This window comes from Oryctolagus cuniculus, chromosome 2, assembly GCF_051225735.1.
Source record: "Oryctolagus cuniculus isolate XC-2025 breed Fujian yellow rabbit chromosome 2, ASM5122573v1, whole genome shotgun sequence".
NCBI classification, from domain to species: domain Eukaryota; kingdom Metazoa; phylum Chordata; class Mammalia; order Lagomorpha; family Leporidae; genus Oryctolagus; species Oryctolagus cuniculus.
The window spans coordinates 152,370,015-152,397,581 of record NC_142868.1 but is presented as its reverse complement, the minus strand read 5'-3'; the positions used below and the strand labels follow the sequence as shown (position 1 = coordinate 152,397,581).

The following is a 27,567-nucleotide window of genomic DNA, read 5'->3' as shown; positions in this document are numbered from 1 at the left end:
ATCACGATAAGTTTGATAAATACTAGGGATGTTTTTCAATTCATTCTATTCTTTTGTGATCTCACTGCCATTTATTTTTCTAAAATATTTATTTCCTATATTTTGTTCTCTTTTAATGCCTGAAGAAAATTGAAAATTCCCAGCAGAACTAATTATATATTCTATAAAGCTATCAAAGTTCTGTCCTGAAAAAAATCTTTGGGAAATTGCTCCATGTGGTATTCCACTGCTTTCAAGAGAAATCACACAAATCTCTACATAAAGAAGCCCTAAAGCTGTCTTATGCATATAAAATGAACAGCAAATCAAAGCTATATATTCTTTTGAATGGCACAGTACTTTGGCATGAGATTAAGAAAATATTACTCACCATGGCATGCAGTAATGTCTGGACTTCTCCAAAATTAAGAATTACTTTCAGAGTATAGGCAGAATATTCAGTGCAATTTTGCTCTTTCTTAAAAACCAATATACGATTTTAAAGGAGCTTATTGCAATTCTTTTTAAAAACCACACTTCATCAGACTACTGACTAAAAAATTTGAGGGCTTTTGTGGGACATTTGATTTAGAATACCTGTTATGCTCCTTTTATTAATACTTAACAACTTCAAAATGTGGTAATACAACTAACACATTAATCTTAGGCAAATTGTTTTGCTTCAAGGCAATAACTTTTCCACTTTCATCAACTACATCTTCAGTTTCACACTTCTATACTGTTGCCAGAGCTGTGGGAATACTTGAAAAACACACAAGAATAAAAGGAGAAAAATACTAATTTAAAAAGAAAGGATAAAGGAAAACCTAATCACAATTCGTTAACTAGCATTTTGGGGTTCTTACACCTCCTTTCTGGTTCCCATGTTTTTCATACACACACAAGACAGGACAGTCAGCCCTCCCTATACATGGTTTCAACACTACTAGATCCAACTGTGTATGAAAAATAGTCAGGAAAAAAAACTGTGTCTCTACTGAACATGTATAATCTTTTTTGCTTTCTAGTACTCCATAAACAATACAGCACACCAATTCAACTATTTACAGAGCATTTACCCTGTAGTAGGTATTAGGATAACCTAAAGATGATTAAAGTACATGAAAAAAAGTCACAAGTTATATACAAATATTATGCCATTTAATGGACTTGAGCATCCATGGATATGTGTGTGGAGGGGGAGGTGTCCAGGAATCAATCCCCCACAGAGAACAAGAGAGAATCGTATTTAGAAAAAAAATATCAATTTAAAACTTTTACAGCTATTATATTTTTTTGAAAGCAAACTTTGATAATAAAAGAAATTTACAAACCTCAGAATGTTCATCTCTCTCATCTATAAGTCTTTTCAGATGCAATGCCATATTTTTCAAGAGTGGTTCTATGTCCTCCTGAGACATATCAGTTACTTCCATCCATTGCAGATCAAATACATTTTCCTGATTGTGAGTTACCTTTAGAAAAGCAACCAAAATAAACAACAACAAGAAGACTAATACTTAAAAATCTATTTTATTTTAGGATAATAGAAGCTCAAATATTATATAACTCATAAAATAAAAATATAAAAGCCAATATGATGTCTAAAGAAGAACTTGAAATCCTTTGGAATTAATGATGAAACTATAAATTATTTTTACCTTGATATAATCTTTAAGTAAATTAATATTCATTTGCTAGTCAACACAACAATTTTAACTCAAGGCAATCCTAAAGAAAAGTAATACTGATATATATCTGACAAATGATTTGAAAGTATTTGACTTTTCTTTAGATAAGGCTTTAAATTTACTGTATCAGAGTCAAAAGCAAAAGGTTCTTAATCTTTTAGAATATAAGTGCATGTAATTGCATTTTTATTCTTATACAGCTAAGTCTTTGTAGATTCTGAAGATAGTATTGTCACAGAAGCTTAAAAAGACCCTCAATATAAACACACTTCTTACTTTCCAAATGTGGTATTTTGCTTTAACTTTCAGAACAAACAGCAAAAATAACACTTTCAATGACTTAGCAAATTCAGTAATATCACTGAGCACAAAATGAAGTAAAATCACAAAGATATATGAGAGATTACCAAAAAACTCTATCTTATAAAGTACCAATATGCTTACTATGGAAAATAATGTTACTGACAAGAAGTCTGGGCTCTATGAATGTTAACTAAGAGAAAAGATGATATACAGAATACTAAGACACCTACATAGATAATATTTTTAAAACTACTATTTTTCACTTGAGTAAATTTAGAAATTCTTTCCTTTTTCTAATCAATATGTGAAATTTAACATATTGTAACTCTAAAAAGCTTTTATAATACTGTTAGCCCAAATATAGCAAGACACAGAAATAGTTTTAAAAATCAATGTTAATAAATTATATTATCTTTAATTATTTGGCAATCCACAATATGCCCCATATTTAAGCTTCATATGGATGTTACATCATTAATATATTTATAAGTTAAATAATATCTTCAAAGTTATGCCATGCTCATTCATTCAAAAGAAAATACAGGAACGATGTAATACAAAGCTTGCCATCTTACCTCACTATTGTTTTTAATTACAAGCAGTATTCCACTCTTCGCAGCTTTCAGTTACTACACAAATCATTCTATGCTAACAAGCATATACATACCACTTCTCAAATAATACTTTTTCCTTATGTCCTTACAGATACAGGCAACAATACATTTGTAGTTATTAGTTTGCCATGTATAAGATGATCCATTTAAGGAACTATCTCTAGAGAAGGCAATTTGTATAAAAGCAAGGTTTACTTATATTAGATTTTGATTTATTCTTGCTTATCCCATGACTTTTAGTATTTTGGGAGACATACAAATAAACACAAGCCTAATAAAATGACGAGCTTCATAAAAACTACATAAAAATTCTAAACAGGTCCTTACCTCTTGAATATGTGCAGCAACTGCTGCCTTTGTATCAAAATCTAATCCTTGAATTCTTTCAATAAATTCTTCTTTTTTCTGACACTAAAATAAATGAGTAAAAATAATCATTCATACTTTGAGGAAAAAGTCCTTAAAATGTATATAACTAAAATTTCATCAGGCTTGGCTATGTTTTAAATAATACAATGAAGGTTTTGTTTTGCATTTAAATTGTCTCTAATATACTAACCAAAAACAGATCATGATTTAGCAACATTTATTTTAAAAAGGACTGAAAATCCATACTATTTTTATGCTGAAAAGTTCTAAAGTTGGAAAGCATTAACACAACCGATTTGAGGTCAGTACAATATTATTAGGCTAACTTTACAAACAGACAAGTAAAGAATCAAGAACTTGTTTCAAGGAGGGTAAGTTACTTGCCAAAAAACACAGTGAGTCAGTGGAAGAATTCGGAATACAGCCAAAATGCTCAGTTAGACTCTGACTATCACCAAACAACACAGCCTTTCTTCTCAGAAAAAAAAAATTTTTTTAAGTGATTTTTATTGCAAGCTTACAATTCATTCTCACATCTTCATTCTATCAACCTTAATAAATTCACTTTTGTGACCCCGTTCAACATTTATAAAGCAATACTATAAATATTTGATTTGTTTCCAACATAAGATAACAGAGTCACCAGGGACAAAAATTTAATAATGTATTTTTAAGTACACATACAGCTAAACAGAATAAAGGGAACAATTCTTTACTGTATAACTTTTTAAATAGCTTTCTATAAATTAAAAATATTTAAATGCCAACATAATCCTTTTCCTTTCAGTCAGTACTGACTTAACAATTTAACATGCATCTTATTCTCTGCCTCTGTCTACACCTCTTATGCTGCAATCCAACTGTGAATATAACTGTATTCTTGTAGCTACTGAATGAGAAGTGCATACAAAATAGACAGTACTCCCTTGTTTAGCTTAGAAGGATCTTCTAGGCCAATCACTGGACTACCTTACCAGTGAAGACAATATACTAACAACAACAACAAAAAAAAACTGACTCTAATCATTAAGAAATCAATAAGGTTTCGCTTTATATTCTACATATTTATCAAATAGTAGCATTCTATTTCTATTGCCATACAACTCAACTAAACAGATACCCTAGAATGCAGAAAGCTCTACAACCTATAAAAAAGTAAATTATTAGGATGATGTAATACTGTTTAAAACCAAACTACCAGGAATGTACAATCCCTAGTTTTGACTAGAAAGTCAGATTCTGGAGGAAATGAAATGAAAATTGGTGAGTTTAAACACAAGATTTTGTTGGGGCGAGGTTCTGGTAAACATCTGACAGGCCCTGTGAGAACAACTGAAAATTACTTTTACATTGTACATTTGAAGTATATACAAAATAAGTTTTCAGATGTAGTAATCCCAATTTCTAAATTTAATTTTATTACCTTCATAATTGTTAACCTATACATAGTTCTGAGCCAAACAGAATATAAAATGGCAGGGTTGTTACAAAAGGTAATGACTAAACCGGCGCCTGCAGCTCACTTGGCTAATCCTCCGCTTGCGGTGCTGGCACCCCAGGTTCTAGTCCTGGTTGGGGCACCGGATTCTGTCCCGGTTGCCCCTCTTCCAGGCCAGCTCTCTGGATTGCCCGGGAAGGCAGTGGAGGATGGCCCAAGTGCTTGGGCCCTGCACCCGCATGGGAGACCGGGAGGAAGCACCTGGCTCATGGCTTCAGATCGGCCCAGCGCACCAGCCATAGCGGCCATTTCGGAGGTGAACCAAAGGAAGGAAGACCTTTCTCTCTGACTCTCTCTCACTGTCTAACTCTGCCTGTCAAAAAAAAAAAAAAAAAAAAAAAAAAAAAGGTAATGACTAGGGCTGGTGCTGTGGCACAATGGGTTAAAGCCCTGGCCTGAAGCGCAGGCATCCCGTAAGGGCGCCGGTTCGAGACCTGGCTGCTCTACTTCTGATTCAGCTCTCTGCTATGGCCTGGGAAAGCAGTACAAGAAGGCCCAAGTCCTTGGGCCCCTGCACCACCATGGGAGACCCAGAAGAAGCTCCTGGCTCCTGGCTTAGGGTTGGCGCAGCTCTAGCCATTGCAGCCAACTGGAGAGTGAACCATTGGATGTAAGACCTCTCTCTGCCTCTCCTTCTCTCTCTAACTCTGACTTTCAAATAAATAAATTAATTAAAAAAAAAAAAAGTAATGACTATGACTCACCAGGGTCCTCTAATATGATGGTCCTATCCATTTCTGCTGTTGGTCTCAAAAGATTCACTTTTTTTTTTTTTTTAACATTCTTATTTATTTGAGAGAAAGAGTTACAGCAAAAAAGAGGGAGAGACAGAGAGAAAGGTCTTCCATCCACTCACTGAGTCCCCAAATGGTTGCAATGGCCAGAGTTAAACCAGTCCAAAGCCAGGAGCCAGGAGCTTCTTCCAGGTCTCCCACGTGGGTGAAAGGGTTCAAGCACTTGGGCCATCTTTCACTGCCTTCCCAGGGCGTAAGCAGAAAGCTGGATCAGAAGAAGAGCAGCCAGGACATGAACCGGCAGCACTGCAGGCACAGGCTTAGCCTACTAAAGCCACAGCACTGGCCTTTCACTTCTCTTTTCTAAGCCCCAGGGTCACTGTTTCTTTATCTCTACTATATTTAGAAGTTCATTTTTTAGCAACGTCTTCATACAAATCAAATGAAGTTCTTTCTTCATTCTTAAAATTAGATAAATTCTATTAAATCTCACAATAATTCAGATTCTAAAGTTTCTGGGATCCAGGAAATATTTTATAAATAGGTTATGCTTTCTTACAGAATACAGAATAAATTTCACAGGATTTAAGTACAGAAGAGAAAGGATGTTAAGTTGGAAAAGAGATTAAGATAAACTTGAAGCTAAATAATCAGGTCAAATGTTCTGTATCAGTGATATCCACTGTGGTAATCATGACTTACACACATCTACTTAGTACTTGAATGCGGTTAGTGCAACTGAAAATTTAATTTTATTTGGTTGTAATTAATTTCACTTAGTCACATGTAGGTAGGGGATACTGCATTTATTTTTTAACAGAAAACTTTTATTTAATAAATATAAATTTCAAAAGTACAACTTTTGGATTATAGAAGTTCTTCCCCCCATAACCACCCTTCCGCTCACAAAGCACCCTTATCTCCTACTCCCTCTCCCATCCCATTCTTTATTACGATTCATTTTTAATTATCTTTATATACAGAAGATCAACTCTATACTGAGTAAAGATTTCAAATTTGCACCCACACAGATATACTAAGTATAAAGTACTGTTTTAAGATTAGTTTTACCGTTAATTCAGAGGTCCTACATGGGGAGCAAGTGCACAGTGACTCCTGTTGTTGATTTAACAACTGATACTCTTATTTATGATGTCAGTAATCACCCGAGGCTCTTGTCACGAGCTGCCAAGGCTATGGAAGCCTCTTGAGTTCACAAACTCCAACCTTATTTAGACAAGGCCATAGTCAAAGTGGAAGTACTTTCAGTGCTCACTCATCTTACAGAGTGGTCACAGGTTTGTGCAAAAAAATTATACTAGAGGAAAAGGCACCCCAAAATAAAGAAATAATAAAACAAGAAACACATTATCATATTTTCTGTAAGAGTAAGATCACCATATCATAGTTCGAAACAAATCATAGCTTTATAAAATAAACCACATACAGGGTTGGTCATTTGGTGCAGCAGTTAAGATACACACATCTGATAATGGAATGTGTGGGTTCCAGTTCTACTCCGGATTTCAGCTTCCTGACCTGGGAGTTGGATGGTGATAGCTCAAGTAGCTGATTCCCTGCCATTCAAGTAGGAGACCTGGACTAAGTTCCTCATTCTTGGCTTCAGTATGACCCAGCCCTGGCTACTGCGGGCATTTGGGAAGTGGCTGGTAGGAGATCTGTCCATCTGAACAGATGGGATATCTATCCCTGTCTCTGCCTTTCAAATAAAAAGTGCAAATAAGTAAAATTTAAATGAGTACATTAAAAATAAGCCACAATTCAAATATGAAAAACTAGAAAAACTAAAAATTCTTCTTTAAACGGTGCGTATTAACCAAAAAAAAAAAAAAAAAAAAAAAAAAAAGATAAAAACCAGAAAACAACAAGTGTTGGCAAGGATGTGAAGAAACTGGAACCCTGTGTATCATGGGTGGAAATGTCAAATGGTGCCACCATTATGGGGAAAACAAATACAGCAATTTCTTAAAAAACTAAAATTAGAATTACCATATGTCCTAGAAATTCCATTTCTGAGTAGATCTCCCCAAAATGTGCAAGCAGAAACTTGAACAAACATTTGTACATCCACATACAATAGCAGCATTATTAACAACAGCCAAAATGTCTACCAAGTGTCTATCAACATGGATGAATGGGTGAACAAAATGTGGTATATATGGCTCAGGGGGAAGGGTTGGTATTTGGCCTAAGGTACCTGTTTCCTCTATCAAAGTGCCTCAGGGGTTTTATCTGCATCTCAGACTCCTGATTCAAGCTTCCTGCCAGTGCAAACCTTGGAGAGGCACCAGGTGATGGCTCAAATTAAGTCCATACCACCCATATGAGACTCAGATTAAGTGTCTTAATTAGGTTAATAGCCTAACTATCACCCTATCTAAATACCAATCTCCTTATCTGAGAATAGATACATAATGAGAAAACCAATGTAAGGTATAATAATTGATACAAAATAGGCATAAAATAAACCACAGCTACTAGGAACAGAGCTCAAAATGTTCATGGAAAAATGGAATTAAAAGATAATTTGAGGATAGGTATTTAGCCTAATGGTTAAGACTCTAGGTCCCATTTCTACTGGAGTGCCTGGGTTTGACACTTGAGTACAGCTCCTGACTCCAGCTAGCTTTCTGTTAATATATAATATATACCCTGGGAGGCAGGGCTGCCATGCACATCAAAGATCTGGCTCCCGGCTTTGCTACTGCAGGAATTTGGGAAGTGAAACAGTAAATGGGAGTCCCTCCCACTTCTACTCCTCCCTTTGTCTCTCAAATAAATAAAAATTTTTAAAAAAAGGAAGATAATGTGAACTTCCCATGAAGTTCACAAAAAAAAAAAAAAAGATTTGTGTATTTGGAAGCAGAGTGATGGGGTGGGGTGAAGATATATTTAATCTGCTGGTTAGCTCCCCAAATGTCAGCAACAGCCAAGTTTAGTCTGAAAAGAGGAGGCAGAATCTCCATTCAGGTCACCCATGTTGGTGGCAGAAACCTAAGTACTTAAGCCTCTCTCTGCTGTCTCCCAGGTATATTAACAGGAACCTGGATGAGAAGCACAGATGGGACTTGAGTCCAGGCACTCTGGATACGAGATTGTGGCCATCCTAAGCACGGTAACCTTTGTAACCCCCACCCTATGAATTTCTTGAAGTCCCCTTATATTATTAATACAATTACTGATCAAGGGCAATACAGTAACACAGACTCCTAAAGTATTCTTCATAAATTCTGCCCTTTTATTGTTAATCTGCAGTCTCTACCAAAACATATACACATGCAAACATATATTATAAGAGTGCTTTGGAAGAAGTTTTCCAGGCTATCTTTTAGGAAACCTGAAAAACTTAGGGTCAATAAAAGCCATAGAATAGGAAATATAATAATTAAATATTTAAATGATTTAAAGATTTTAAATGACATGACAATTAATAAACTAAACTTTAAAGTAAGTAACAGAATGTTTTTCTTCAACATAATTTACTTAGGAGGTCATGTAGTTATTTAAAGTTTCCCCAAATAGACTTTGAAGACCAATGGTCCATCCTGAAATGCTTCAGAAACTAGAGCCTGAAAAAATATAAAGAAAATATGACAAAACATTTTGAACTTACCTGAACTGCACAACCTAGTAAAAGTAAAAGTAGCTTTTTAACTTCTTCTGTGCCTTGTTCTAAAATAAAAAACAACTGATAAGTACATTTGCTCTATTTCAATTCTCACACTGTAGAATCACTTCTGGAGATAATATTCACAGTAACTTGACCGAAGGATTAAGTCTACAAGGAAATACAGTAGAAACTTCAAAAAAGCAGTGCTGCACACGTGTATGTAATAGTGTCCTAGCCGAAGATATGGGCAAGGATCTGAATTTCAGAGGGCTTTAGTATAAATAAATAGGCTTCAAGGTTTTGCACAAGAAGATGGCTAACTATGCATTCATTCCTTTTTCATAAATAGTTACACTATATCCGTCCACCAAATTAAGAATCTACCAAATTATGTTGATATAGAGATATGTCATAAAGTCAGCAAAAATTAGAATGATTAGTCTGGCTTCCCTTAGTGTTTTCTTACTAAAACACAAGTATTATGACTCATATACCTATAAATTCAAATGGCTTTCCTGTGTATAAGTTCATAAAGTTCAGAACCCTAAGTGTCTATTTCAGTGAGGCTGATAAAATAAATGTATATAACAAGCTGGATAAAAGTTAATGGTCTATAACAGAACTGGAGAGAACATTGTCCCTGTCCATTAGTGTGCAATTAATCTTTTCTTAAAATTATCAACTGGCAAAAAAAAAAATATTTCTTTGGGCAAGATTTCACCATCATACCAACCTATGCATGGTAAAGTTCAACGTTTCATTTCAGACTTTCTTCCTGTTCTCTGTGCAACAACTTTCTAACCATAATGGGCCACATTAATCATCATTCTCCCACTATACATACATATACTCTCCTTTACCTTAACTTCTGCTATTCCCTCTGCCTATCTTTCTTCCCCTACCTCTATACCCCTGATAAACTGCTTACTAATCAAAACTGTAATCATTGCTCCAACATTTCTACGTAGTCTTCCCTGATTCAACCACCAATATAGTCCCCTAATACTCACAAATTTGCCAACTTTAAGAAAATTAATAGCTATTTTATAAGCCTTAATATTTTGCAAATTCTGTATTTTACATTAATCATTTTAAAATTTCCCAGTAACCTGTATATCTCATTCTCTCCAAACCATGAGAACTTCTAGAAAATAAGCCACATTTTGCTTTGTTTATTCAAAGATTTATTCATTTACTTGAAAGGCAGTTAGAGAAAGATAGATCTTTCATCCACTGATTCACTCCCTAAATGGCTGCAACAGCCTGGCCTAGATTGGGCAAAGGTGAAAACAGGAGCAAGGACTTCATTCAGGTCTCCCATGTGGGTGGCATGGGCCCAAGGACTTGTACCATCTCCCATTCCTTTCTCAGGTGCATTAATAGGGAGCTGGATGGGAAGTGGGGCAGCCAGGACTGCAACCATAGCTTAAATGGGATGCTGGCATCACAGGTAGTATATCGTTCTACTCTATGAGCCACATTTTAGTATTTCTGGTCCCTATATCTCAGGGGGTCCTTATTAAATGTGCATGGAATTGCAAATAGATCCATACTATATGCCAAATTTTTGCTTTCATTTCTTTATCTGTATATCAAAGATTCCAGAATATCTCTAAAAACTGTGTAAACTTCCAAGTCACATAATTGAATTACTCCTAATAGCTAAATTCACTCATAATCCATTTAATCAACAGCTTCCTCATTGAAAATAATGTATTGGGGCTGGTGCTGTGGCGCAGTAGGTTAATCTTCCACCTGCAGTGCCAGCATCCCATATGGGCGCTGGCTGTAGTACCGGCTGCTCCTCTTCCAATTCAGCTCTCTGCTATGGCCTGGGAGAGCAGTAGAAAATGGCGCAAGTCCTTGGGCCCCTGCACCCCCATGGGAGACCGGGAGAAGCACCTGGCTCCTGCCTTCGGATCAGTGCGGTGCGCCAGCCGCAGCACGCCAGTCGTGGCGGCCATTAGAGGGTGAACCAACGGCAAAAAGGAAGACCTTTCTCTCTGTCTCTCTCTCTCTCTCACTAACTCTGCCTGTCAGAAAAAAAAAAAAAAAAAAGGAAGAAAAGAAAAAGAATTTCTCTGTATCTTTCTGCCTTTTCAAATTAAGTGAAAATAAATAAAATGTCTTTCAAAATTATCACAGAAAGTATGAGTTTAGTATTAGGAAAAAAACACTAGACTTAATGTCTGGTCTCACCTTCAACTTACAAATATTCCAAGCCTGTTCTCTCTATATAAAATGGAATATCACCTCCAACTTCTATATGGTTGTGGGAAATTTAGTGAGTTAATATAAATAAGCAAGCTCTTGATAAATATTATAGCATTATACTAAGATAAAACATTTTATATTATGCTAATTTCAATACTTACCAGAAAAGGGATTTTTGCCAATGATTAAGACATTTGGCAATGACATCATGATCAACTGCTGCAAAGTCTCCTGTAAAAACATACATAATAGTAGTTGTTATAGGTAATACATATTCACCAAGCTATAACTTTCAATTTGCACTCTTCTGTAGGTATGCTTTACTGTAATTAAAAAACAGACAAACATGAAAAATGTAGTCCATTACTTTTTTTTTTTTTTTTGACAGGCAGAGTGGACAGTGTGAGAGAGAGAGACAGAGAGAAAGGTCTTCCTTTGCCGTTGGTTCACCCTCCAATGGCCGCCGTGCTACAGCCAGCGCACCGCGCTGATCCGATGGCAGGAGCCAGGTACTTATCCTGGTCTCCCATGGGGTGCAGGGCCATCCTCCACTGCACTCCCAGGCCATAGCAGAGAGCTGGCCTGGAAGAGGGGCAACCAGGACAGAATCCAGTGCCCCGACTGGGACTAGAACCTGGTGTGTCGGCGCCGCAAGGCGGAGGATTAGCCTAGTGAGCCACGGCGCCGGCCGTCCATTACTTCTTAGCCCCACCATCTTCCTCAGCGCTTTTCTACTTCCTGACAATTCAATCTTCCCAAAAAGATGATAGCAAACTTCCATACCCTTTCATCATGTGGTATTACTAATGACCCCACGTGTTAATATAGTTTGACTTTTATACTATGAAGTATGATTATACTTGGATGATACCAAATGGCTAAATTCAAACTAGAACTTCCATTTCTTTTAAAAATGCACTCCAGAGTACAGAAGAATCTAAATGTCTCACAGAGTGTATGCTGGGGCTTACATTTTTATCCATAACTTACCATCTATTTACTTTGGGGAAAGGGTAGGAAGTCAAAAGGACAAAATTTTACAAATATTAAAGGTTATAAAAATTAAAATTAAAAATTTAACTTTTACTCTATTTTTTTAAACCTTTATTAAAAATATGGAACACTTCACGAATTTGCGTGTCATCCTTGCACAGGGGCCATGCTAATCTTCTCTGTATTGTTCCAATTTTAGTATATGTGCTGCCGAAGCGAGCACCTTTTACTCTATTTTTAAAATTTTTTTGACACGCAGAGTTGGACAGTGAGAGAGAGACAGAGAGAGAGAGTTATAGACAGTGAGAGAGAGTTATAGACAGTGAGAGAGAGACAGAGAGAAAGGTCTTCCTTCCGTTGGTTGACTCCCCTAATGGCCATACTAGGGTATAACGGCCATACTACGGCCAGCGCTGTACCAATCTGAAGCCAGGAGCTGGTTGCTTCCTCCTGGTCTCCCATGCGGGTGCAGGGCCCAAGCACTTGGGCCATCCTCCACTGCCTTCCCGGGCCACAGCAGAGTGCCGGACTGGAAAAGGAGCAATCGGGACTAGAACCCGGGGTGCTGGCGCCGCAGGCAGAGGATTAGCCAAATGAGCCACAGTGCCAGCCTACTTTTACTCTATTTTCAAACCTCAAGTTATCTCTGCAAGTCTTGATAGTGAGTAATAAACTAACTAAAAAACTATACAAATTTTTATAAAGTGAACTATTCTACAAACTCATTTAGTTCCCATAGGGGTTCTTCAGAAGATTCAATCCATATTTTTTGTAAAAATTCTTTGTATTTACCTATTTCAATCTTGCAAATAATATTTTAAAAATATACACAACATAAAAGAGACTAAAAACCATTATTGTTACATTTAATCATATAATCCCAGATTTCCCCTATCTCTAAGGATGTTCCTCATTAAGGATTAAATAAATTGAAAAGAATACATACATGAACCAAATATGACTTTATTAAGTAGGAGGAACATATTCATTTACAAGTCAAGGATGATGATATATGGACATGCATATGAACCAATGAAGACACTTTATTCAAGTTATTAGAAACCTATTTTTAAAAAATGCATGGAGAAAGAATTTTAGCAAACAACTGAAAGAGGAGACAGTTTTGAGAAAATAAGGGCAGTCATTGTTTCAACAGACATTTACTGGATGTCTATTATTCACCATACATTGTTCTAGACACTGGAAATAAAACAGTGAACAAAGATCTTTGTTCTTGTGGAATTACACCTTAATAGTAGCTAAAAAAATAAGTGTTTCTGATTAGTGCCAAGGATAAAAAAATAAAGCAAGGAATAAGAAAGAGTACTGGAAGCAGTGGAGATGAGGAAAGGCTTAAAAAACTTTGAAGATATAAAAATATTCAAATATAGAGAATTTCAGCCTTTTCAGAGCCATTGAAGTAAAATTTCACTGAATAGGTAAATATTTTCCTTCGGCATGAAGACAGTCTAGAAAGATTTAGAGAATTAAAATCATTAAAGAGAGGAAAAAGAATTAGGAGATATGATGTACAAATAAAAATAGATGTGCTTTGAAAGGTATTAGAGGTAATTTCATTACTATTGCCTTTAGTTGGCTTTGTATAACTTCTCTAAAAAAATGACATATTAGCGTTAACTATTTTTAGCTTTCACTTATTTGAGAAGTAGACAGAGAGGGAGTTTCCATCCACTTGTTGACTCCCGAAACGTCCATGATAAAATCGGAAGCCAGGCACTCAATCCAATCTCCAACGTGGGCAGCAGGAGCCCAATTACACGAGCCATCATCACTTTCTCCCAAGGACTGCATTAGCTAGAAGCTGTAGTCATGAGCCAGAGGCAAATATCAAACCCAGGCACTTCTAAACGGAAGAAGCTAAGCCAAAGATCTGCTCCCACGTTTTTTAGCTGACCATCTAAATCCCATTTTCTTTTTACTGATATACAAGTTTGTATAAATTAAAGTTCATGTTGCTCTTTAATTATAAGATTCAAGTATATTCAGATATAAAAATATTTAACTAATATTCAAAGATGATTTAAACTGTTTTCCTTCTTCCTGTTATCTGTTAATATTTCCTTCATAGTAAAAAGTTAAACGCAGAATTTCAGATTTCATTTCACTTTCTAGAATCACACATTGAGAAAACAATATTACTAAAATTGCACAAATTTGTTGTACTAAATATTTCACAAAATTATAAAAATACATTGAAAAGACAATCTCTCCTTAGAGACTTCTATAATCTATTTTAAAAATTCATCATACAATTATATTTATCATACTTTCTATATACATTTATTCTTTTATCGGGGTAGAGTGAAAAGAATCGGTGCTACTTTATCATATTTTAGTAGACTACAGAAAAAAAATGGAATGGTATTAAAGCAAAGAACATCTGATGAGAATCAAAAATATGATGAGATATAAAACATTTGTTGTATAACAAACACAAGATCTAGTTTTCTTGGCTACTGAGTTTTATTAATGCTCCAAATGTTGATTATAACACATGTTAAAGAAAAACCTCAGAAGTATCTGCTTTCTGTAGCAACTACATTAATGATATCTGACTTTTTTGTTTTTTTAATAATAACAATACCATAAATTCAAAATATGCCTAATAAATTTAATTTTCCTAAATGTAAAGTGTTCTTTTCTTTTGGGGCCAAAAATGATTCAGATCATTATTTTAATGGTAGTTGAAAAATCTTTTTTTTTTAAAGACTTATTTATTTTAAAGTCAGAGTTACGTAGTGAGAGGAGAAGCAGAGAGAGAGAGAGGTCTTCCATCCACTGATTTACTCCCCAGCTGGCTGCAACAGCCGGAGCTACACCGATCAGAAGCCAGGAGCCAGGAGCTTCTTCCAGGTCTCCCATGTGGGTGCAGGAGCCCCAGGACCTGGACCATTTTCTGCTTTCCCAGGCCATAGCAGAGAGCTAGACTGGAAGTGGAGCAGCCGGGACTCAAACCGGCACTTATATGGGATCCCAGCACTGCAAGCAGCAGTTTTACCCGCTACGCCACAGCACCGGCCCCAAAGAATCACTTTTCTTTTAGTACTTTTTTTAAATTTGTATGGATACTGTTGTCCTTTTTTTTTTGTTAAGATTGTTAAGATTTGCACCCACATGGGAGACTTGAATTGAGTTCCTGGCTCTAGATTTTAGCAGCCCGGCCATGGCTGTTTAGGCTTTTGGAGAGTGAATTAAGCAGATGGGAGCTCTCTCAAATAAATATTAATTAAAATTAGCTCTAGTGGTAAAGGCATTTAGCTTAAATGTTAAAATGCTCACATCCCATAACCATTTACTGCGCTTGATATTCAGCTCTGGCTCCTAACTCCAGTTTACTGTTAATGCAGACCTTAGGATGCAGTAGTGACAGCTCAAGTGGTTGGGCCCCTGCCAATGATGTGGAAAACTGGATTGAGTTCACAGCTCTTAGCCATGGCCAAGCCCAAACCTGGTTGCTATGTTCATTTGGGGAGTAAATTAGCCAAAGGGAGCTCTCTCTCTGCTATCAGAATATATAATTTTTTTTAAAGATTTATTTAGTTATTTAAAAAACAGTTACAGAGAGGAAGGGATGGAGAGAGAGAGAGGTCTTCCATCTGCTGGTTCACTCCCCAAATGGCCCAACAGCCAGAGCTGGGCTGATTTGAATCCAGGAGCCAGGAGCTTCCTCTGGGTGTTCCTAGGAGAATGAAGGGGCCCAAGGACTTGGGCCATCTTCTACTGCTTTCCCAGGCCACAGCAGAGAACTGGATTGGAAGTGGAGCAGCTGGGTCTCGAATCAGCATCTATATGGGATGCCGACACTACAGGAGGCAACTTTACATGCTACACCACAGTGCTGGCCCCAGAATACATTTTTTTAATTTATTTTATTTATTTGAAAGATAGAGTTACAGAAAGAGGTAGCGCCAGAGAGAGAGCGAGAGAGAGAGGTCTTCCATCCACTGGATCACTCCCCAAATGACCATAATGGCCAGAGCTGAGCTGACCTGAAGCCAGGAGACAGGAGCTTTTTCTGGGTCTCCCACACGGGAGCAGGGAACCTAAGGACTTGGGTCATCTTCTACTGCTTTCCCAGGCCACAGCAGAGAGCTGGATAGGAAGTGGAACAGCCAGGACACAAACCAGCACCCATATGGGATGCCGGTGCTGTAGGTCAGGGCTTTAACCCACTGCACCACAGCGCCGGCCCCTAGAATACAATTTTAAAAATTGTTTTACTTCCCTATTATTTCTCTCCTAGAGTCATAAATTATAAGAAAATAGGGTCACAGCATGTCCTATATACCCTGTAATTCCACTGCCAAGTTAAATACTTGGCATTCAATAATGGGAGAAGAAACATATGAATGACATAATTCACACTGAGCTTTTATATACTCTAAATGATTAAAATGATTTAAAAAGAATACTGACATTTAGATTTACCATTCATTACTAAGACATACTGAAATAATCGTTTTCCAACAAGCATCTGAGAGTATTCTATTTTCTTTTCATTTTTATATCCTAACTTTGATGTTTACCAACCCATATAAAGAAAACATTTTAGAGACATATACTTCTGAATTTTAACCTATTACCCCAATTTACTTTCTCTTTGTGGGTCAGAACTTTCATAATGTGCAAAATATTTCACCTCAAATACTTTTTCTGAAGGGAGTAAGAGTTACTCACACATATTTTTTTTTTAAGTAGTTTTAGAAAGACCTACAGAAAAAAATTTTTTTAGGATAAAGGTAGTTTTTTTTTTTTTTTTTAAGTGCTATTTATTTCTTTGAAAGGCAGAGTTATAGAGGGAGACTGGTTCACTCCCCCAAATGGCTGCAACAGATGGGGTTAAGCCAGGAGCCTGCAACTCCATGCAGGTCTCTCATGTGAGTGACAGGGGCCCAAGCCCTTGGGCTATCTTCCATGGCTTCCCCAGGTGCATTAGAAGGGAGCTGAAACAGAAGTGGAGAAGCCAGGACTTGAACCCATGTCCATATGGGATGACAGTGTAGGCAGTGGTGGCTTAACTCACTGCACTACAATGCCAGCCAGGTAATTTAACAGATGACAGGTAATTTAATAGATGACAGTCTGTGTTAAGGGCCATCGCTGTGGCATAGCTGGTAAAGCTGCCACCTGCAGTGCTGGCATCCCATGTGGTTGCTGGTCGAGATCTAGCTGCTTCACTTCAGATCTAGCTCTCTGCTATGGCCTGGGAAAGCAGTAGAAGATGGCCTGAGAGCTTAGGCCCCCACAGCTGCGTTGAAGACCCAGAAGAAGCTCCTGGCTCCTGGCTCCGGATCAGCACAGCTCCAGCTGTTGCAGTCATCTGGGGATTGAACCAATGGATAGAAGACGTCTCTCTCTCTCTCTCTCTCTGCCTCTGTTTCTCTGTTACTCTTTCAAATAAATAAATAAATCTTAAAAAAAAGAAAAAAGACTGTTAATTTGGATCTTGTTAATTTTAAATCTGTATTAAATTAGGCCATGTCTATTGTGGTAATATATATGAGAATAAAAGATTATTTCAGTAAGATAATTAATTGTGTGAGTAACATCATTTATCTATTCTGAAGACAATTTAGAAGTGCCCTAGAAACATTCTAGTAACATAAAGCATTGGGGAGGGGAGCAAGAGCGTTTGATTAACTGGTCTAAAAGGAAGGACATGGAAGTGGTATGTGGAGAATTTCAACTTTCAGACATACGTCTTCAATTTGCGAAGTAGTATTGACAAAATATTAAGAGAGTCAATCAGTTCTAGCCTTGAATTAGCCCACTGACAGTAAAACTTAGATTAATGAAAATAAAAAGGAATAGCAAATGTTGATGAAATATTTGCAGATACATCTTTGAAAATGCTAATTTGATTTGGCATTATTAACATTAGGGCTGTATGTTTCTTAGTTATGAAGAACTGACCAGTTAACTGAAGAATGCTTAGGTACATCTCTGGATTCTACAGATTAGATAATAGATGAGTATCTCCAGCTATGACAACAAAAAATGTCTTTGACAAGTGCCTCCTTGGGCATAAAATCACTCTCCATTGAGAATTACTTAAATAAACTGTTTAACTGGTTATTTTCACAACTCCTCCTTGCCTCCAAAGCTCAAGTGTAGCATCGTTAGATTAACATGAGCAATATAAAAATAATTTCAAAACCTGGCAGGAGGAAAATGCAGAACAAGAAAGCAGTAGCAGGGGCAAGAGTTTGGCTTAGCAGTTAAGATGCTGGTTAGGGTGCTAGCGTCTCATATTTCTGTGCCTAGGTTTGATGCATAGTTCCTGGCTATAGCCTGGCCCAATCCTGGCTGTTGTGGGCATTTGAACAGTGAACCAGAAGACAGGAGCTCCCTTTGTCTCAAATAATTAAGAAAAGCAAGCAAGCAGTGGTAATAAACATGAATGAAATACTAACATGCTACAACATGAATGAACTGTGAAAATACAATGCTAACTGAAAGAAACCAGTCACCAAAGATCTCATAATATACAATTCCATTTACATAAAATGTCTTGAATAGGTAAATCTATGAAGACAGAAAACAGGTAAGTAGTTGCCTAAGGATGAGAGTTTGGGGCGGTGGGTAGTGGGCAGGACTGGGGGAATGGGACTGCTAGTGTACAGCTGCAAATATATTTTAAAACCACTGAATTGGATACTTAAATGAGTCAATTGAACGGTATATGAATTATATTCAATTAAACTGTTATGTAAAAACAAAAGAAAGCAGCAGCGGGGTCAGCGCTGCGGCACAGTGGGTTAAAGCTCCATGCAGTGCCAGCATCCCGAAAGAAGCTCCTGGCTCCTAGCTTCGGATTGGCACAGTTCCAGCCATTGTGGCCATCTGGGGAATGAACCAACAGAAGGAAGACCTCTCTCTCTGTCTCTACCTCACCCTGTAACTCTTTTAAATAAATAAAATAAATTTTTAAAAAGATTTATTTATTTGAAAGTCAGAGTTACACAGTGAGGGGAGAGGCAGAGGCAGAGGCAGAGAGAGAGAGAGAGAGAGAGAGATCTTCCATCTGACAGTTCACTCCCCAGTTGGCCTCAACGGCTGGAGCTGTGCTGATCCAAAGCCAGGAGCTTCTTCCGGGACTCCCACGTGGGTGCAGGGGCCCAAGGACTTGGGCCATCTTCTACTGCTTTCCCAGGCCATAGCAGAGAGCTGGATTGGAAGAGGAGCAGCTGGGACTAGAACCGGCACCCATTTGGGATGCAGGCACTTCTGGCCAGGGCGTTAACCCACTTTAACCCACTAAGCCACAGCGCCAGCCCCTAAAAAAAATATTTAAAAATAATAATAAACCAAAATAAAAGCTGAACCCTGCAAAAGAAGACAAGGAAGAAGCTGACTTTCCTGACCTTTGGTAGACAGTCAAGAGAGGCCTGTTTCCCCAAGAACTTGCAATAATGTGGTCTCAGTTTAAAAGTGTGAACCAAACACATACACACACAGCTGCACATAATTTATTAATACACAAATACAGAGGAAAAGAGCAATCCGGAAGCATCTATATGCAGGTTATAATAGTGGCAATTTCCTGGCTCTGGAACTATATGCATTTTCTCTTTTTTCCTAATTTTTTTTTTTTCAGTGTATCAGTATGGCTTCAAAATAACATCAAATGGCTTAAAATAAATTAAATGCAAAACGGGCTGGTTGAACAAAACAAATCTTCTCTGAAGTAATGCATCCTTTTGCCCATACACCAAAACATTGCTAAACAATGCTCTCTTCAGAAATGAGCTCACAATTAAAACACAAACATCTCTGCCACCGCTACATTACCACTACCACAAGAAAAACAAAGGGGAGACTGAGATCTTCACATCCTTCAGATCTGAGAATTACTGAACACAAAATCTATTAAAATTCTTTCAGTTTCTAATGAGAAAAGGAAATTAAAAGAATGAACAAAATTATAAAACATATATAAAAAAGCCAAATAGAACTTGCAAAAATGAAAGATATAATCAATGGGTTAAACAAGATTTGACACAGATGCAGAGCAAATTAGTAAACCAAAGTTCTGAAAAAGTTACTCAGAATATAGAAGACTTGATAATATTTTTAAAAAGATTAATAAACATGGAGGATAGAATAGTACAGAAGTAACTGAAGAATATCAAGTCAATCGTAAAGAGGCAATACTAAGAAAGACAACATTAAAAGTAAAAGCCATCAGGAGGGGCTAGCATTGAGGCACCCTGGGTTCAGCCTCTGTTTGCAATACTAGCACCCCATATCAGAGTGCATATTGGGAGTCCCGGATGCTCCACTTCTAATCCAGCTTTCTACTACTGCACCTGGGAAGACAGCAGAAGATTGCCCAAGTGCCTGAGACACTTCCACCCACATGAGAGACAAGGATGGCACTCCTGGCTCCTGGCTTCAGTCTGGCTATTATGGTCATTTGGGGAGTGAACCAATAGAAGAAGATTTTTCCTTCTCCTTATCTCAACCCTCTCATTGATAATGCTCTGCCTTTCAAATAAATAAATCAATCATTAAAAAAACAAAAAGCAGGGACCAATGTTGTGGCACAGCAGGTTAAGCCACCATGTACAGTGCTAGTACCCTATACGGGCTCCAGTTCGAGTCCTAGCTGCTCCACTTTTGATTCAGTTCCCTGCTAATGTGCCTCGGAAAGCAGTGGAGGACGGCCCAAGAGTTTGGGCCCCTGCATCCATGTGGGAGACCAGAAAAAGCTCCTGGCTTCGGCCTGGTCCAGCCCTGACCATTGCAGCCATTTGAGGAGTGAATCAGCAGATAGAAGATAGCTCTCTGGGGCTGGCGCTGTGGTGCAACAGGTTAACGTCCTGGCCTGAAGCGCCGGCATCCCATGTGGGCACCAGCTCTAGTACTGGCTGCTGTGGGGAGCAACTGAGACTAGACTAAGTTACTGGAATTAAGACTTATTCTATGCATCTGCTCTCCCACAATATGGCGCTGAGAGAGAGAGACCAAACAACCTCTACACAGCTGCCTCATCAGTTTGATAAGCTGCAGGAGCTGATCCTGCTCCTGATTGGAGGAGAACAGCGTGCTCAGCGTGTGGGTAGCAGAGCATGGATTGGTGGAAGAGGACTATAAAGGAGGAGAGAGACAACATGCACCAGGAACATCTGAAGGAACACCTGAGGAACATCTGAGCAGCCCCTGAGAGAGCCGGCCGGCGGTGTGCCGCTCCTCTGCGGAAGCGGGGAAAGCGGCGGGGGGTACCACCCCTCCACGGAGGTGGAGGGGCTGGCAGCTAACCCGGGACGGCATCGTTCCTCCACGAATGAGGGAACGGCAGCTAACCAGGGAAGAGCCGAGCAGACAAAAGAATAGCGCAGGGTCCGGTGTCGTTCCTCCGCGAATGGGGGAGCGACAGCTGCTCCTCTTCCAATCCAGCTCTCTGCTGTGGCCTGGGAAGGCAGTGGAGGATGGCCCAAGTCCTTGGGCCCCTGCCCCCATGTGGGAGACCCAGAAGGAACTCCTGGCTCCTGGCTTTGGATCGGCGCAGCTCTGGCTGTTGCAGGCATCTGGAGAGTGAACCAACGGAAGGAAGACCTTTCTCTCTGTCTCTCCCTCTCACGGTCTGTAACTCTACTTTTCAAATAAATAAAATATTTAAAAAAAAGATAGCTCTGTTTCCTCTCTCTCTGTAACTCTGACTTTGAAATAAAAAAATAAATATTACGAAAAAAATCTTAGAATTTTTGTTTTGTTTTGCTTTTTGTTTGCTAGCCTGATAGTGACTTATTTAGGCCAAAAATAAATCCAAGAAAGAATAAAATCTGCAAAGGACTGAGATCACAGTAACTGTCAATCTAGAAGTGCATATTAGTGCAACCTAGAAGTAAATAAAATTATCTGTCAAGAACAAGGGTGAAATAAAGGTGTTTACAGACAAACATTTAAAGCACATACTTCAATAAGAAAGTGATACCAAAGGAAATTCTGAGATACAGGTAGAAAAATAAAACAAAGCCTGAAATAAAGAAATACTTTTTTTTTTAATTTAACATAACTTTCAATATCTAAGTTGTAGTGTTAAAAAACAGAATTAGAAAGCAAGATAAGAAGAGCTGAAAAGTCTTAAGAGGGGTGAGTGTTGTGGTACACTGGGTTAAACTGCCACGTGGATGCCCAGATCTCACATCAGAATACTGTTAAGAGACCTGGCTTCTCTGCTGCCCTTCCAGCTTCCTGCTAATGTTCTGGGAAGGCAATGGATGATGATGGCCCAAGTACTGAAATCCCTGCCACGCAGGTGAGAAACTGGATGTGGTTCTTGGCTTCAGTCTGGCCCAGCCCTGGCTGTTTCGGCATTTGGGGAGTAAAAAAGCAGATGGAAGATCAATCTTTCATTCTGTTTCTCCCTCACTAAGCCTTTCAAATAACCAAAAACAAATAAATCTTTAAAAAAGGAGAGACTGAACTGGAGCATTCTAATGTCACAGTACTTATTCCACAAAAGAGTACATATTAATTAATTGTGGCTTTTGCTATGTAAAGCATGAAAAGGGTAATTTCAGAAGCAGCTTTTCAAAAAACAAGAACAGAGTGAAAAGTGTTAAACTAACAGAAAGAAAAACAATTACTAATAACCCACTTCTCTGGAAAGATAACAATTTTAAAATCATCCGTACCCACTAACAACGTTTCAAGTATATAAAGGAAAATGTGATAAATTCATCATCATAAAGGGACATTTCAACTCATATTTTTCAATAGCTCGAGACAAAATAAATTAAGGTCAAGCCAAGTAATTATTAACAAATATCAAGGAGTTAGGGTCATAAAAACCACATTCTTCGACCAAAAATTAAAATCAAAGTCATTTGAAAAACAATCTATGTTTAGAAAATAAAAATCATGCTAATTAGTAAGGCAAAAATTAGAAAATGCAAAGAAATAAACATTTTAAAAAATATAACAAGGTGGGGGGCTGGTGCTATGGCGTAGCAGGTAAAGCCGCCACCTGCAGTGCCAGCATCCCATATGGGCGCCAGTTCAAGACCTGGCTGCTCCACTTCCGATCCAGCTCTCTGCTATGGCCTGGGAAAGCAGAAGAGGATAGTCCAAGCCCAAGTCTTTGGACCCCTGCATCCGCGTGGGAGACCCGGAGGAAGCTCCTGGCTCCTGGCTTCAAATCAGCACAGTCCCGGCTGTTGCGGCCAACTGGGGAATGAACCAGCAGATGAAGACTTCTGTCTCTCTCTCTCCTTCTCTCTGTTTAACTCTGACTTTCAAATAAATAAATAAATCTTTAAAAAAAATACAACAAGGTGTAATTTAGCTAGCAGTTAAGAGAAGCATTGCACATCAGAGTTCTTAGGTTCAATATCCTGTTCTAGCTACTGATTCCAGCTTCCTGCTAACATAGACCTTGGCTGGCAGAGGTGATGACTCAAATAATTGTGCTCCTGCCACTCACATGAGAGACCTGCATTGAGTTCATAGATCTTGGCTCCAGACTGGCCCAGGCCCAGCTGCTGCAGACATTTGGAAAGTGAGCTGCTGGACAGAAGCTCTCCTTCTGTGTCTCTCTCTCTCTCTCAGTCTCTTTGCCTCTAAAATCCATAAAAATTTAAAGTAGATGTATACCATACCAAAATTTGTGCAATCAAACTACAGTGATTCCCAGAAATGTACTGAACGTTGACATTTAAAAAGTGAAATATGGGGACAGGTATTTGGCAGAGTGGTTAAGCTGCCACTTCAGACATCTACAACTCAGAGTACCTGAGTGTGAGTCACAGCTCAACTTTCAATTCCAGCTTCCGGCTAATGCACACCCTGGGAGGCAGCAGGTGTTGGCTCAGGTGATGCAGTCCCTAGACTGAGTTCCCAACTCTTTACCTTTGTCCTGACCCAGCCTAACCGTGACTGTTGCAGGCATTAGTATTCAATTTAAAACTTTTATAAAAAGCAATGAAAAATATATTTTTCAAAGGTATAATCAACCAGGCTAACAAAGTGTCACAATATGCAGTTTTCCTGTGGGAACTGATTTTAAAAATACCTGAAACGGAGCCGGTGCTGTTGCGTAGCAGGTGAAGCCATCACCTGCAGTGCCAACATCCCATATGGGCACCAGTTCAAGTCCTGGCTGCTCCACTTCCAATCCCGCTCTCTGCTATGGCCTGGGAAAACAATACAAGATGGCCCAAGTCCTTGGGCCCCTGCACCCATGTGGGAAGACCCAAAGGAAGCTCCTGGCTCCCGGCTTCAGACCAGTGCAGCTCTGGCCTTTTTGGTCAACTGGGGAGTGAACCAGCAGTTGGAAGACCTCTCTCTCTCTCCGCCTCTCCTTCTTCTCTGTTTAACTCTGCCAGTAAATAAATAAATCTTTTTAAAAAACTATTACAGTATTTTATGTATTTTTTAAGATTGGAAAGGCAGAGTTACAGAGAGGCTGGGGGGGAGGGGCGTCTTCCAACTACTGGTTCACTCCCCAGATGGCCACAACAGCTGGAGCTACACTGATTCGAAGTTAGGAGCCAGCAGCTTCTTCCTGGTCTCCCACATGGGTGCAGGGGCCCAAGTACTTGGGCCATCTTCTACTGTTTTCCCAGGCCATAGCAGAGAGCTGGATTGGAAGTGGAGCAGCCAGGACTCGAACTGGCGCCCAAATGAGATGCTGGCACTGCAGGCAGTGGCTTTACTCGCTATGCCAAAATGCCAGCCTCCAGTAATAATTTTTAATATTAGATAATTATGAAGTCTTGTTTAAATTTTTTATAAGTAATACACTATTTGCTACTCTATCTCCAGCAAACAGACCACAACCTGGCATATAATTTGCATTTAATATTTGTTACATGATGGACACTAAGTAACACAAAAATGTGAATATGTAAGTAGTTGCTAAAATACCAGATGAAAAGAGGGACCACTTACCTGGTAATAAAATTTTATCTGTCTCACCAAAATGGACAGGTTATGAATTCTAAGTGAAGCATCATTGTTGACTTTTTTATTTACTCTCTGACTCTCCGATTTAGGATTTCTGTAAGAAATAAAAAAATTCTTTGAACTAAAATTAAATTGAAATGAAATCGTCAATGCAGAAATAGCCAAAACTAATCATACAATACATGTTTTCTTTAAACAAATTTTGTATTCATCTCCATTAACACAGATGACCCAAAATGACAGTTGATTAGTTGGACATGTTTCTGTGCTTCCAAATAATATAAATAAATGCAACTGATATTCCTAAGGCAGTGGCACAATATATTTGAAACCTAGTCAGATGTTGTCCTTCATTCTCATTTTCTCTTTCCACAACCCTGGTATGAATAACCTCTCATTTCTTTTGAAGACTCACACATATTTCCATCACCCAAAATAAACACACTTAAATCAATAATTTAAAAAACAGGCTAATAACCAATAGATGTTATTTCTCCTCAATAGGTATTGGGGATTATATTTGAGCAGGCAACGTCCCAAATTAAATAATGAAGTAGACAAAACAGGTTAGTACTTTTTTATCTTGGGCAAGCTTTGTAGAGTCAATGAAAGTAAAGGGCTGAATGACTCTAGATTAGCAGAAACTGAGAAACAAAAATAGTTAAGCTATGGTTAACAACGGGAAATTTAAGTGAAAGCCATGGCATCAAAACAAAGTTATTTTGAGGCCAGGGGCCAGCATTATGGCACAGTGTGTTAAACTGCCTCGTGCAATGCTGGCGTCCCATATCAGAGTGCCAGTTCAAGTTTCAGCTGCTTCATTTTCAAACCAGATTCGCTGCTAATGTGCATGGGAAAGCACCGCTTTGAACCAAGGACATGGTCCTTGTAACTCAAGTGGGAGACCCAGTTTGGCTCTTGGTTTCAGCCAGGCCCAGCCCAGGCTGTTGTAACAATTTGGGGAGTGAACCAGATGTAAGATCTCTCTCTTTTGATCCTTATCTCTCCATGTCCCTCTGGCTTTCAAATAAATAAATCTTTAAAAAATAAAAATTTGAGGCCAGAACATAAGCAGGTATGAGGTTCTTCCTTATCAGCGCAAAGACATCTCACTAGCGCTGGAGCTGCTACCAAATGAAATAGCATATATTAAATCAGGAAACCTTGTGCAAAGGCTAAGTCCAGAATATCAAAAAGTAAGAACCTAAGCAGTTCCTGGGACAGGACATTATTCCATGATTATAGAATTTAGATATAGGCACCTCCACACAAGGATGCAGCAGAGAAGTCAAGAAACTGAAATCTACCCAAAAAAGCATATGGACTGAAAAGAAATCTCTCATTCTTTAAACCATCTCTTTATTCAGACCATTACACTCCTGACGCTTTCAGTTCCTTCTTTAGATTAGACTCTATGGTGCTTTATTTCAGTAATACTCAAACTTTTGGGCCTCAAAACTCCTTGAGAATCTTAACTGATAGTTCCACACAGCTTTGAGGGTTATATTTACTACAGTATAAGTTAAAACTGACAAACTTTGAAGTTATTATCTATTAACTAATTTAAGAATAACAATAAGTCTATCCAATGCTAACAAAAATTTTAATAAATAGAGTGGTACTGTTTTACCATTCTTGAGAATTTCTTTAAAGCCACTATTTTAATTTTAAAACAGGTTGGTTTCCATCTTTGCTTCTGTTATTTATATTTATTTGTTTTATTATATCTGTTTATTTGTTTTTTGTATTTATTATTTTGATTCAAATATATGCAGAAAATTCAGCTCCACACAGATAAGTAGTTAGAACTGGAAAAGTTCTATGAAAGGATCCTCAGCTCACATTCTTGAGAACTACTGCTTTACTTCAATCATTCTCCTGCCTGCTTCCAAGACTTTGATCCTTTCATCCCCAAATCTTGCGCCTTTCCTTTGACTATACCTATACTGTCAATTCCAATCCATGGGTCAGTTTAATCATCTATATTGAGATTGTTCACAGTTCAGTAATATGTGATAAAACAATGCAACCAAACTAAGCTAAAATAGGAAGAAGTAGCTACTTTGAGGAGAAATGAGGGTAAACTTGTTCTCTTGTAATAAAGTACTGGGAAAAAAAAAAAAACACTATGTAAAGATGTTTTCAGACTTCAACAGTAGCTAACCCAAGGCTAGGTTTTCTCTATTGAAAGCAGTAAGACACTCCACAAAATGAGGTACAGAGAGCAAGATAGCCCAAGATCCACTAAACTTAGAGAAAAAGCTTGGAATTTGTAGAGAATGAAGTAAAACTTATCACAAAGAACACCAGAGAGAAGGGAGCTACATTAACAACACTGAGAGAAGAGAGCTACACTAACAAAGAGCTCCAAAAATCTGTTTTTAAGATGTTGTGAAAATACTAATTTGTATATGTATACCCAAAGCCTCCACAAGAAAAATTGCAGAATATCTGTAAGCTAAACAATTCCCAAAGCTCAAAAAGTAAAGAGAGAAATTTGAGTTTTGCACAGACAAAATGGAAGAGACTTTAATGAACACCCAGAAAATTTAGCAGGGACCTCAGAAGAGTCATATCTTAGAAGCAGGACTAACAATTTTAGAAATGTTAA

At 38.1% G+C, this 27,567-nt stretch overlaps 1 protein-coding gene and 1 non-coding gene across 15 annotated transcripts in view; both read right to left on the bottom strand.

Moving 5' to 3' along the window:
• The window catches only part of CCDC88A (coiled-coil and HOOK domain protein 88A), a 144,503-nt gene that overhangs the window by 85,901 nt on the left and 31,035 nt on the right, over positions 1–27,567 (bottom strand). For all 14 annotated transcript variants that reach the window (XM_089326406.1, XM_089326407.1, XM_089326408.1 and 11 more), the window contains 5 exons: positions 24,942–25,050; positions 11,195–11,264; positions 8,823–8,881; positions 2,915–2,998; positions 1,314–1,454 (listed from right to left, as the gene is read on the bottom strand). In XM_089326406.1, the coding sequence (XP_089182532.1) occupies positions 1,314–1,454; positions 2,915–2,998; positions 8,823–8,881; positions 11,195–11,264; positions 24,942–25,050 (463 nt within the window). The remainder of the gene's footprint in view (positions 1–1,313; positions 1,455–2,914; positions 2,999–8,822; positions 8,882–11,194; positions 11,265–24,941; positions 25,051–27,567) is intronic.
• Positions 12,143–12,249, bottom strand: LOC127490393 (U6 spliceosomal RNA). Its single transcript, XR_007918355.1, has one exon. It is a non-coding gene; the product is annotated as a U6 spliceosomal RNA (small nuclear RNA).